General features: G+C 45.6%; 1 protein-coding gene across 1 annotated transcript in view; it reads right to left on the reverse strand.

Annotated features, from left to right (window-relative positions):
* Nucleotides 1–13,804, reverse strand: part of LOC132870659 (protein NLRC5-like) — a 254,164-nt gene that overhangs the window by 156,690 nt on the left and 83,670 nt on the right. The window contains exon 14 of the mRNA XM_060904411.1: nt 12,512–12,685. Coding sequence (XP_060760394.1) covers nt 12,512–12,685 — 174 coding nt within the window. The remainder of the gene's footprint in view (nt 1–12,511; nt 12,686–13,804) is intronic.

The following is a 13,804-nucleotide window of genomic DNA, read 5'->3' on the forward strand; positions in this document are numbered from 1 at the left end:
AGTCTTACAGTGGTGCCAAAACCCGGGACAGTGGAGCACCAAACCAGCAGCCCCATGGAATCCTCCCCGTTCACCGATCTGGTCCACGCCCTCACCACGGCTCAGCAAAGCCAGCACCAGGCACTCGTCACGCTCCGAAAGGAGCAGGAGCGGCGCTTTGAAGCCCTGGTGCTGGCCCAGCAGGAAGATCGCGAGGCGTTCCGGCATCTCCTCGCGTCGGCGGGGTCCACCAGCGCTCCGGCCGCGGGCCCGTCTCCCCTCATTGTCACCAAGATGGGCCCGCAGGACGACCCCGAGGCGTTCATCATGTTGTTTGAACAGGTCGCCGAAGCCTCGGGGTGGCCGATGGAGCAGCGCGCGGCGCGCCTCCTCCCACTGCTCACAGGAGAGGCACAGCTGGCCGCGCTACAGCTCCCCGCCGACCGCCGGCTGGCCTACACAGACCTCCGCCGGGCCGTCCTCCAGCGCGTGGGGCGCACACCGGAGCAACAGCACCAGCGCTTCCGCGCGCTGCGACTGGAGGAAGTCGGCCGGCCATTCGCGTTCGGCCAGCAGCTCCGGGACGCCTGCTGGCGGTGGCTGAGGGCCAACAATCACGACGCCGAGGGAATTGTCGACCAGGTGGTACTGGAACAATTCATCGCCCGCTTACCAGCCGGAACCGCGGAGTGGGTCCAGTGCCACCGCCCGGCGTCGCTGGATCAGGCAGTCGAGCTGGCGGAGGATCATCTGGCAGCTGTCCCGGCGGCAGGACAGCAGATGGCATCATCTCTTCTCTCCTCTTCTCTATCTCTCTCTCCCTCCCTCTCCTCCTGTGTCCCGTCCTCGCCCCATTCCCCCACCGCGGAGGCGGGGGCCGGCACCACCCCAGCAGGCCTGCCGCACCCGTGGTGCCCTCCCGTTTCTCCCTTCTGTGTCTGTCTCTCCCCCACCTCAGGTGAGTGAGCCCCAGATCACCGGTGCAGAGGGAAAGCCCAGGCCGGTTTGCTGGTGCTGCGGGGAGCCGGGCCACCTTCATCAGCAGTGCACAGCAATGGAAGTGGGCGTGGTGGTTCAGATCCCCGACGCGCCAGAGGCTGCCCTTGATCGGGCCGGAGCGTATCGCATACCGGTGAGTATCCAAAGGGCTACATATCAGGCGTTGGTGGATTCTGGTTGTAATCAGACCTCAATTCGCCAAAGCCTGGTTCAAAACAAGGCATTGGGGGGAGCACAAGGGGTGAAGGTGTTGTGTGTGCACGGGGATATTCACAGCTACCCTTTGGTGTCGGTCCACATTATTTTCAGAGGGGAAAAATTTACAGTGAAGGCGGCAGTTAATCCTCGCCTTACCCACTCGTTAATTTTGGGGACTGATTGGCCGGGATTTCGGGGTTTAATGACGCGCCTAGAAGAGAGTGGGTCCTGCCATTTGACGGGGGAGGTCCCGGTGTCGCTTTGGCGGGAGCAGCTGTCACAGAGCTGTCTTCGTCATCTCCGCGTCAGAGTGAGGAGCCGCCGGCTCCTCCTCTCTCTATTGGGGAATCCCTCGCGGATTTCCCATTAGAGCAGTCGCGAGACGAGACTCTGCGGCATGCGTTTGACCAAGTGAGAGTAATCGATGGTCAAACGCTCCAGCCGAACGCCACCCCATCCTTCCCCTACTTCACGATTATGAAGGAGAGATTATACCGAGTGACACAGGACACTCAAACTAAAGAGCGAGTCACGCAGCTTTTAATTCCGAAAAGCTGCCGGGAATTGGTATTCCAGGCAGCTCACTTTAATCCCATGGCTGGACACTTGGGGCAGGATAAAACACTAGCCCGAATAATGGCCCGATTCTATTGGCCGGGGATTCGCGGCGATGTCCGTAGGTGGTGTACGGCATGCCGCGAATGCCAGTTAGTAAACCCAGCGGCCATTCCAAAAGCACCTTTGCGCCCTCTACCGTTAATCGAGACCCCGTTTGAGAGAATTGGGATGGATCTCGTTGGGCCATTAGATCGGTCAGCACGAGGGTACCGCTTTATATTAGTTCTGGTGGACTATGCAACGCGATACCCGGAAGCCGTGCCTCTGCGCAATATCTCAGCACGCAGTATTGCAGAGGCACTCTTCCGCGTCATCTCCCGAGTTGGAATCCCGAAAGAGATTCTGACTGATCAAGGCACTACGTTTATGTCACGAACACTGCGCGAACTGTATGGGTTATTGGGGATTAAGCCGATCTGCACCAGCATGTATCACCCTCAAACGGACGGTTTAGTAGAACAATTCAACCGCACACTCAAAAATATTATTAAGAAATTCGTAAGTGAGGATGCACAAAATTGGGATAAGTGGCTCGAACCCTTGCTGTTCTCAGTGTGAGAGGTCCCCCAAGCCTCCACGGGGTTCTCCCTGTTCGAATTATTATATGGGCATAAGCCGCGCGGCATTCTGGACATGCTGCGGGAAAATTGGGAGGAGGGACCTTCACAAAGTAAGAATGAAATTCAGTACGTTATGGACCTGCGCGCAAAACTCCACACGCTCACCCACCTAACTCAGGAGAATTTGCGGCAGGCCCAGGAACGGCAAGCCCGCCTGTACAACAAGGGTATGCGCCTTAGAGAGTTCACTCCAGGAGATAAGGTACTCGTACTGTTGCCCACGTCGAGCTCCAAATTGATCGCCAAGTGGCAAGGACCCTTTGAGGTCACACGGCGAGTCGGGGATGTCGACTATGAAGTGAGGCGAACAGACAGGGGTGGGGCGCTACAGATTTACCACCTCAATCTGCTTAAACTCTGGAACGAGGAGGTCCCCGTGGCGTTGGTGTCGGTAGTTCCGGAGAAGGCGGAGCTGGGGCCGGAGGTTCAAAAAGGAACATTGGCATCAAGTACCTCTCCGGTCCCCTGTGGAGACCACCTCTCCCCGACCCAACTCACGGAGGTCGCCCAGTTGCAGACCGAGTTTTCGGATGTGTTCTCGCCCCTGCCCGGTTGCACTAACCTCATAGAGCACCACATAGAGACGCCCCCGGGGGTGGTAGTGCGTAGCCGCCCTTACAGGCTACCCGAACACAAAAAAAAGGTGGTTCGGGAAGAACTTCAGACCATGCTCGAAATGGGCATCGTCGAGGAGTCCCACAGTGACTGGAGCAGCCCGGTGGTCTTGGTACCCAAGGCCGACGGGTCGGTCCGGTTCTGTGTGGACTATAGGAAAGTCAACGCGGTGTCTAAATTCGACGCGTACCCAATGCCTCGTATTGATGAGTTGCTCGATCGACTCGGCACTGCTCGCTTTTATTTGACACTGGATTTGACGAAGGGATATTGGCAGATCCCCTTGACTCCACTATCCCGAGAAAAAACGGCCTTTTCCACACCGTTTGGTTTACACCAATTCGTCACCCTTCCGTTTGGGCTGTTTGGGGCGCCCGCGACGTTTCAGCGGCTGATGGACAGAGTCCTCCGCCCTCACGCCACGTATGCGGCAGCGTATTTAGATGACAATCATCTATAGCAATGACTGGCAGCGGCACCTCGAACATCTGAGGGCCGTCCTTAGGTCGCTGAGGCGAGCAGGGCTCACAGCCAACCCAAAGAAGTGTGCGATTGGGTGGGTGGAAGTACGGTACCTGGGCTTCCACTTGGGCAATGGGCAGGTGCGTCCCCAAATTAATAAGACGGCAGCAATTGCGGCCTGCCTGAGGCCCAAGACCAAAAAGGGGGTGAGACAGTTCTTGGGGCTGGCTGGCTATTATCGTAGGTTTATACCTAATTATTCGGATGTCACCAGCCCGCTGACTGATCTCACTAAAAAGGGGGCACCAGATCCGGTCCAGTGGACGGAGCAGTGCCAGCGGGCTTTCTGAGAGGTAAAGGCTGCACTGTGTGGGGGGCCACTTCTACACTTCCCTGACTTTTCTCTCCCCTTTATGTTGCAGACCGATGCGTCGGACAGAGGGCTGGGGGCGGTTTTGTCCCAGGAGGTGGAGGGGGAGGACCGCCCTGTCCTGTATATCAGCAGGAAGCTGTCGGTGCGTGAGGGGTGCTACAGCACCATAGAGAAAGAGTGTCTGGGCATCAAGTGGGCGGTTCTCGCCCTCCGGTACTACCTGCTGGGGCGCCCTTTCACCCTCTGTTCAGACCACGTGCCCCTCCAGTGGCTCCACCGCATGAAAGATGCCAACGCGCGGATCACCCGTTGGTATCTGGCGCTCCAACCCTTTAATTTCAAGGTGGTCCACAGGCCGGGGGCGCAGATGGTCGTGACGGACTTCCTCTCCCATCGGGGGGGGGGGGGGGGGGAGTCGGCTGCAGGCCGGATGGCCACCCGGCCTGAGTCGGGCGGTGGGGGTATGTGTCAGCGGGGGCGTGGTCAAGTGCCGGTCTGTGACAGGAGGGCGGAGTCAGGGAAGGTAAGTGGCAGAATCACGACACCTGAGAGCAATTAACCTGTGTTTGTGTGTCTTCCCAGTGACCGCGCCCTATATGAGGAGGGAGAGCCAGAGTGAAAGGAGCTCATCCCTGAACCAGATGCCGGTTGTGTGTGTGTCTGTGCAAATAATTATTGTTAAACTGAAAAGTGTGGCAATAAAGCCAAATTATAAAACCTGATCTCTGTCCTGCCATCCTCTGTGCTCCACCCACATGTAGGGAGTCTTACATATATATTTTCATTGTAAATAAAGTGTAAATATAGTGTCAAGTTTGCTATCTTAGTTCCAGAAATTTTGTTTATTTGAGTGACTGAACTTGAACTTGAGGGGGCTAGTCAGCTAGCAAGAAAGCTGCGCACAGATGCCAAGCATTGCTGATTTAATTTTGGCGAAGCCATTTGCCAGTCTTCCTTTCGAGGAAAAAATTAAAATTAAAGAGCAGGGTAGACCAACGCCTCAAATTGACTTGGTGAAAAAGGTAGGGAATAATACTCGTTCCTTTCAGCTCTCCTGGTACAAGAAAGTGAATTGGCTAACAGCAAGTGACCCACATCAACAACAGTAAATAGGCTACTTTAGTAATATGTCATGGATGGACCAAAAATATAGAATCTATTTAAAATGTTTATGCTGAGTATATTATATTGGAATATATGTTTTTCTGGATATGAATTAAACACAGCTACAATTTGGAAAACATTTTTAAACAAAAACACAGCCGAGGTCAATTTTTAAACAACATGCCACAATTTTAAAATATAAAATGTTAAAATATACCCCCCCAACACCACCATCATCATGTATATTGGACAGTAGGCTAATGGGCCAAAAGAACCTGTTATTTCACAGTTTGTGACCCTGCCAACAATCAGCCAGATCAGAGGCAAGAGTATGGGCAAAATTGATGTGTTTTTTCTTTTAAAACCTGGAAATATCGTAACCGACCAGCCTCCCCTGTTTGAAAGACTACCAGCCGCCACTGATACGCATATAATGTATGTAGCCTCGAAAAATAAGTCTACCCAGTTAATTCCATTACTTATTATTTACAGGCCCCTGGGGCCATATTCTGAGTTTCTTTCTGAATTTGCAGATTTTATCTCAGATCTGGTTATTTCCTTAGACAAAGCTTTAGTTGTTGGAGATTTTAATATTCACTTCAATAACCCAGAAGACCCTTTGAAAACAGTGTTTGTGTCCATTTTAGATTCAGTAGGGATTAATCAGAATGTCATAGGACCGACCCATAATGGTGGTCACACCCTCGATTTAATACTAACATTCAGGTTAAACGTAGAAAATATAGTCATACTTCCACAGTCTGAAGTTATCTCAGATCATTATCTCATCTCATTCAAAATATGTCTGAGTAATAATATATGCACCTCACCATGCTACTGTATTAAACGTACATTCACATCAACTACTGCACAGAGCTTTATAAATGATCTCCCAGAGTTATCAACTTTGGTTAGGTCACTGTCAGCCCCTGCAGAACTTGATCAGGCAAATGAATGCTTAGAGTCAACATTCCACCATACCTTAGATAATGTAGCTCCTCTTAAAGGATATGGGACATGAAACATAAAAGCATGCTATATCAGTTTCTTTCCATTAAAAATATGAATTAATTGCATCAACAAATACAAAATCATCTATTAAATTCAGCAAAATTGTTATATTCGTGATGATTATATGGCATTTCTGCTCGACTTCCGATATGCATTTTTTGCAACCGGAAGAGCCGCTGTCACGTGATCATACGTAACAAAAACTTTCGGGCACAGCACAAGCGGGTAGATGAATGGAGAAGTGGATGACAAGAAAATTGTTTTTATAGTCTTTAAAGTACATTGGACATCATACATTGGACATCATGGTGTATTGTGCTGCTTATGGTTGCAATAATTCCAATGGGAAATGCCCTGGAGTAAGTTTTTTTGCATTCCCCAAGGACCCGAAGCTGAGGAAAGTGTGGGCTCACCTGCGCATGCGCAGTAGGCTTCGCGCATGCGCAGTAGGCTTGGTGGGACAAATCCAAGAGGTAGGATAACTTTACAGAACACCTGTTGAAAAAACTTTGCATCTACTGTTTCCCACAAACTGTGTTCAGACCATTTCACTGAGGATTCTTTCAACATTAATACTCAGGTACTGAGCTATATTAATTCATGAAACATGAAACAGGAAGTATAAGGATGAGAAAAAAAAACAGTTTAAATCGGGAAGCTGCGCACATTTGCGCCAGGCTGCACAAATGTGCGCAGCTTCCCGATTTAAACTGTTTTTTTCTCATCCTTATACTTCATGTTTCATGAATTAATATCGCTAGTTTTTTTAATCGGATCTGCGTGATTCAGCCGTGAAAAAGGCAGCATCCGCCGAAAGGCACGCTGTTTGGATCCCTGCACGGAGGCCAGGGGACAGGGCAGGAATATTTTTGTTTATATGAGTGATCCGGTGCGATTTCGCGACCCCCCTGTTGAAGACCTCTGCGCTAAGCGACTGAAAGCTGAGGTAAGGATTAGTATTATAATTTTGGGTGTATCAATTATTGATTATCATAATTCTGACTCGTTTCGCCATTTTGAATGTTTTCATCTCGGACTCTGGAAGCATTGTATCTCAATCAATCTCGAAAAATATCAGCAAAAAAAAAACTAGCTTGCAACGGACTTTAGCTAGATCTATGATGAACTTTCAATGTATGATACAAAAATAATACTTATTTCAACAGATCATTAGCCTTTGAGCAGAATTGTTTTTAACTTACCAGGATGTGTTATCGAGCCGACCACTTTCAGTTTCATGAGGGCTGAATGAACTCTCACTCTCAGAATCATCTGACCCGTCAGAGTAAAGACAAGATCTATGTTCATGTGAATTTCCAGCTATCGGTTTGAATTGATAGGGTCTAACTTCACATCTCTGTGAAATATCGGGAATATCACTGTCGATGGTGTCCATTTCGGTAACCTGTTTACATTAGATTCCCAAGCGCTGGCTCCTTGGAAAGTTTTTGTTACGTCACGGGTCATGTGACCACCTAGCTCATTAACGAATCCTTGTTTTACGCTGATGTATAAAAAAACTTGAATAATGTGATGATTTTCACATTTTTGACGCCCTGCAGTGATTTAGATGGCATTTCTTATGTCCTTTATACATAATTATGCCCAGGTAAAAATCCATGTCCCATATCCTTTAAAAGGAAAATGGTCAGAGACAAAAAATTAGCACCCTGGTATAATGATGACACTCGCACATTAAAACAGACCACTCGAAAATTGGAATGTAAATGGCATCAAACAAAATTGGTAGTGTTCAAATTAGCATGGAAGGAGAGCTTCCTGAAGTATAGAAAAGCTCTTAGTGCTGCTAGATCAACATATTTCTCCTCCCTAATAGAAGATAACAAAAATAATCCTAGATTCCTATTTAATACTGGAGCAAAATTAACCAGGAATAAGTCCACTATAGACACATGCACATCTGTAGTACAACCCCGATTCCAAAAAAGTTGGGACAAAGTACAAATTGTAAATAAAAATGGAATGCAATAATTTACAAATCTCAAAAACTGATATTGTATTCACAATAGAACATAGACAACATATCAAATGTCGAAAGTGAGACATTTTGAAATTTTATGCCAAATATTGGCTCATTTGAAATTTCATGACAGCAACACATCTCAAAAAAGTTGGGACAGGGGCAATAAGAGGCTGGGAAAGTTAAAGGTACAAAAAAGGAACAGCTGGAGGACCAAATTGCAACTCATTAGGTCAATTGGCAATAGGTCATTAACATGACTGGGTATAAAAAGAGCATCTTGGAGTGGCAGCGGCTCTCAGAAGTAAAGATGGGAAGAGGATCACCAATCCCCCTAATTCTGCGCCAACAAATAGTGGAGCAATATCAGAAAGGAGTTCGACAGTGTAAAATTGCAAAGAGTTTGAACATATCATCATCTACAGTGCATAATATCATCAAAAGATTCAGAGAATCTGGAAGAATCTCTGTGCGTAAGGTCAAGGCCGGAAAACCATACCGGGTGACCGTGATCTTCGGGCCCTTAGACGGCACTGCATCACATACAGGCATACTTCTGTATTGGAAATCACAAAATGGGCTCAGGAATATTTCCAGAGAACGTTATCTGTGAACACAATTCACCGTGCCATCCGCCGTTGCCAGCTAAAACTCTATAGTTCAAAGAAGAAGCCGTATCTAAACATGATCCAGATGCGCAGACGTCTTCTCTGGGCCAAGGCTCATTTAAAATGGACTGTGGCAAAGTGGAAAACTGTTCTGTGGTCAGACGAATCAAAATTTGAAGTTCTTTATGGAAATCAGGGACGCCGTGTCATTCGGACTAAAGAGGAGAAGGACGACCCAAGTTGTTATCAGCGCTCAGTTCAGAAGCCTGCATCTCTGATGGTATGGGGTTGCATTAGTGCATGTGGCATGGGCAGCTTACGCATCTGGAAAGACACCATCAATGCTGAAAGGTATATCCAGGTTCTAGAGCAATTATGCTCCCATCCAGACGACGTCTCTTTCAGGGAAGACCTTGCATTTTCCAACATGACAATGCCAAACCACATACTGCATCAATTACAGCATCATGGCTGCGTAGAAGAAGGGTCTGGGTACTGAACTGGCCAGCCTGCAGTCCAGATGTTTCACTCATAGAAAACATTTGGCGCATCATAAAACGGAAGATACGACAAAAAAGACCCAAGACAGTTGAGCAACTAGAATCCTACATTAGACAAGAATGGGTTAACATTCCTATCCCTAAACTTGAGCAACTTGTCTCCTCAGTCCCCAGACGGTTACAGACTGTTGTAAAGAGAAAAGGGGATGTCTCACAGTGGTAAACATGGCCTTGTCCCAACTTTTTTGAGATGTGTTGCTGTCATGAAATTTAAAATCACCTAATTTTTCTCTTTAAATGATACATTTTCTCAGTTTAAACATTTGATATGTCATCTATGTTCTATTCTGAATAAAATATGGAATTTTGAAATTTCCACATCATTGCATTCCATTTTTATTTAAAATTTGTACTTTGTCCCAACTTTTTTGGAATTGGGGTTGTATGTAGTAGTAACGATTTCATGAATTTTTTTTAATGACAAAATTGAAAATATCCGACAAAAAATTCAAACTACTAATTTAAGGTCAGACAATGTAAGTGACTCTGTAGTTAACAATATAACTGTATCAGATCAGCAATTAGAATGTTTTACTCCCCTAAAAGAAACTGAATTACTTTCATTAATCTCGGCATCAAAAGCCTTAACTTGTGTACTAGATCCCTTACCTACAAGTCTATTCAAACAGATAATACCTGAAGTAATTGAACCGCTTCTAAAAATAATAAATTCTTCTCTTACGATTGGCTATGTACCCAAATCCTTTAAACTAGCAGTTATCAAACCCCTGATTAAAAAACCTGACCTTGATCACTGTCAGCTGTCCAATTATTGGCCAATATCAAACCTCCCCTTTATCTCCAAGATCCTTGAAAAAGCTGTGGCACAGCATTTATGCTCATATTTACATAGGGATAACATCCATGAAATGTATCAGTCAGGATTTAGACCTAATCATAGCACAGAGACAGCTTTGGTTAAAGTAGTAAACGACCTTCTGTTGGCGTCTGATCAGGGCTGTGTCTCACTACTTGTGTTGCTTTACCTTAGTGCAGCATTTGATACCATTGATCATTCCATTCTTCTGAATAGGCTAGAAAATGTTGTGGGAGTTAAGGGAACGGCCCTCTCCTGGCTCAGCTCTTATTTAACTGATCGCTATCAGTATGTTGATATAAATGGTGATATTTCTAGACGTACTGAGGTAAAGTTTAATGTTCCACAAGGTTCTGTCTTGGGTCCACTGCTTTTTTCTTTAGACATGTTACCTCTGGGTGATATTATTCATAAACATTGTATTAGTTTCCACTGTTATGCTGATGACACACAGTTGTATGTTTCTGCAAAACCTGATGAGAGACACCAGCTTAATAGAATTGAGGAATGTGTAAAGGACATTAGACACTGGATGCTTATGAATTTCCTTCTGCTTAACTCTGACAAGACTGAAGTACTTGTACTAGGACCACATGCAACTAGAAGTAAGTTTTCTGATTACACAGTAACTCTGGATGGCCTTTCTGTTTCTTCACATGCAGCAGTAAAAGACCTCGGAGTGATTATTGACCCCAGGCTTTCATTTGAAACTCACATTGATAACATCACCCGGATAGCTTTCTTTCATCTCAGAAATATTGCTAAGCTAAAAAATTTAATGTTACTACATGATGTGGAAAAACTAGTTGATGCTTTTGTTACCTCCAGGTTGGATTATTGTAATGCCTTACTGTCTGGATGTTCCAATAAGTGCATTAACAAGCTCCAGTTAGTTCAAAATGCAGCAGCAAGAGTCCTTACTAGAACTAGAAAATATGACCACATCACCCCTGTCTTATCCACACTGCATTGGCTCCCAATCAAATTTCATATTGATGATAAAGTACTACTATTGGCCTTTAAAGCACTGAATGGTCTTGCACCACAGAACCTGAGTGAACTTCTGCTCCTCTATGACCCACCACGCCTACTTATATCAAAAGGTGCAGGCTATCTCCTGGTACCTCATATAGTGAAGGTTATGGTACATCAGGGGACAGAGCCTTTTCTTACAAAGCCCCACAGTTATGGAACAGCTTTCCAAGTAGTGTTCGGGAATCAGACAGTCTCGGTGTTTAAGTCTAGGCTGAAAACATATCTGTTTAGTCAAGCCTTTTGTTAATGGTGTTTATGAGGTAAAGGTGTAGATCTGGAGGGTCCTCAGACATAGTGTTTTTTGGTAAACTGGGATGTATGGATGCTGTCAGTCCACACTCGCTTGCTCACTTGAGTTTGTTGACGGTGTAGTGGCTGGCTGCTTTATGTCCCGGGGCTCCCTCATGCCTGTGCTACCTTCTGGCTCTCCCCATTTAGTTATGCTGTCATAGTTAGTTGCCGGAGTCCCTGCTTGTACTCAGTGCAATATGTATACTGTTCCTACTTATTCAGGTGACATTGGGCATACCTAACAACCTGTGATTTCTCTCCCCCCAAATCTGTCCCTCTGAGTTACATGTCGGTCCTGTGATCGAGATGCTGACCTCTTCTGCTCCTCAGACCTGCCTGATCCATCCTGGTGCCCTGTGTCTGGTTGGAGTCTCATCGCATCGCTCCTGTGGAGGGTGACCCCATGTGGACAGTTGGGGGTCACGCCTGGAGGATGCACTGGACTCTTGCAGTGGTGCTTTTGTGGCTGGGACTGCAGTTGACTTGCTGACTTTTGGACTGCACTTGACTTGCTGACTTTAGGACTGCAGTTGACTTGCTGACTTTGGGACTATGGTTGTCGTGAAAGGTTTTGCACTCGGGTTTCCATTGGTGGGGGGGGTTTATAGCATCAACGAAGCTGACTTTATGTTAGGGCTGTTAATGTTAGTCATGTTGTCTGTTGTTGCCCAGATGGGGATGGGTTCCCTTTTGAGTCTGGTTCCTCTCAAGGTTCCTTCCTCATGTCGTCTGAGGGAGTTTTTCCTTGCCACGGTCGCCACAGGCGTGCTCATTGGGGATAGATTAGGGATAAAATTAGCTCATATTTTAAGTCGTTCAAATTCTGTAAAGCTGCTTTGCGACAATGTTTATTGTTAAAAGCGCTACACAAACTTGACTTGACTTTCTTTCAAGCAATAATTTTATTCAAATAATGGAGTTTAAAACTTCAATTTTTGGAAAAATGCAGTTAGTTTGTGTCTCAGGTGCAGTTTGTGTGATTAGTTACAGTGTTGTAGTAAATTTCACAGTGATTTCAGACACATTGCAGTTGGATCAAGTCCTGTTTTGTGCTGCAGCTTATCACATACGTCCATCTGACCCAAAGACTCTGTGACAAATCATCAGTGTGCAGTGAAAAGAAACAATCTTCCTCCTCAGGACATTGATGATGAACCTAAAACCTCTGCTTCAGTCTCACTATTAGAGAATGTGTCTTACTGAGGAGCAGGTCATGTGACTCTCAGAGAGATGATCTTACCTCAGTGTCTCAAGTTTACAGTGAGGATTCTCCAGTACAGCACAGAGACGCTTCACTCCTGAGTCTCCCAGATTATTATCAGACAGATCCAGGTCTCTCAGGTGTGAGGGGTTTGATCTCAGAGCTGAACTCAGAGCAGCACAGCCTTTATCTGAGACACCACAACCACACAACCTGCAGAGACACAATGACACACACTTCATCAACAGATTTTCATCTTGGTGTCATAGTGGTTGTGAAGATGATGTCTCTCATGTTGGACTGTCTCTATTCTCTTCACCAATCACAAGCTATTATTAATAATGACTTAAACATTACCACTGTTACTGACATTAAGTTTACTTGAGGTGCAAATGATTCAGCAAAAAGTCAATAATTTAAAGGTTGAAGTGAAGAGTCAGGTTTTGTAGAATTTATCTCTGCTTGACTGGATTTTTAATGATCACATATTTAATTGAGCCCCTAAGAACCAGGGCAGGCCATCCCACATTTTTTTTTATTTTGAGAAATTTCAATAAAGTTTACGTTTTGTTGCATCTCTGAAGTACAGAATTTAACAAAAACTAGAATAGAAAGACAGCACTAGTAAAGGTAAAATTTTTATAAATTACATTTATATGCCCCACCTCATAGACCCTCTAACTCTTTTTTTTTTTTTTTCGAAAATGTGGGATGGCCCACCCTGGTTCTTAAGGGCTCAACTGTAAAGACATTTTAATTATTTATTTAAAGTAAAAGTCATTCTGAGGAGAAATGATCACTTCATGACTAATATATTTGTTCTGTATGTTTTACTTTTACAGAAATTTTTAATTGATAAACAACACTGTATACAACTATTAACTGCTGCTTTAGTGAGTTATTGTGACTCTCAGAGAGATGATCTTACCTCAGTGTCTCCACTTTACCATGAGGATTCTGCAGTACAGCACAGAGACGCTTCACTCCTGAGTCTTCGAGTTTATTCCCAGTCAGATCCAGTGTCTTCAAAGTCAGACGCAGTTCTCTCAGACTGGAGGTTTCTGAGTTGAGCACTGAGACCAGAGTTTCAGCACTTCTCCCTTTAATTGTATCACAACTGATCCTGAAGAAAATAAAATAATACATAATAAACTCACACAAATGATCAAACAGGTCCTCAAATCTTTCACTGTACCATTTCATTTTCATAAATGACAAAAGTACAAACGCCGAGTCGACAATACACTGAAATGCTGTAACAGTAATTCACAGTTCGAGCTGTTCGGATTTGAGTTTTCTGCTGCACACGTCATCACTGACACATGGGATAAA

Source organism: Neoarius graeffei, chromosome 22 (assembly GCF_027579695.1).
Source record: "Neoarius graeffei isolate fNeoGra1 chromosome 22, fNeoGra1.pri, whole genome shotgun sequence".
Lineage (NCBI taxonomy): Eukaryota > Metazoa > Chordata > Actinopteri > Siluriformes > Ariidae > Neoarius > Neoarius graeffei.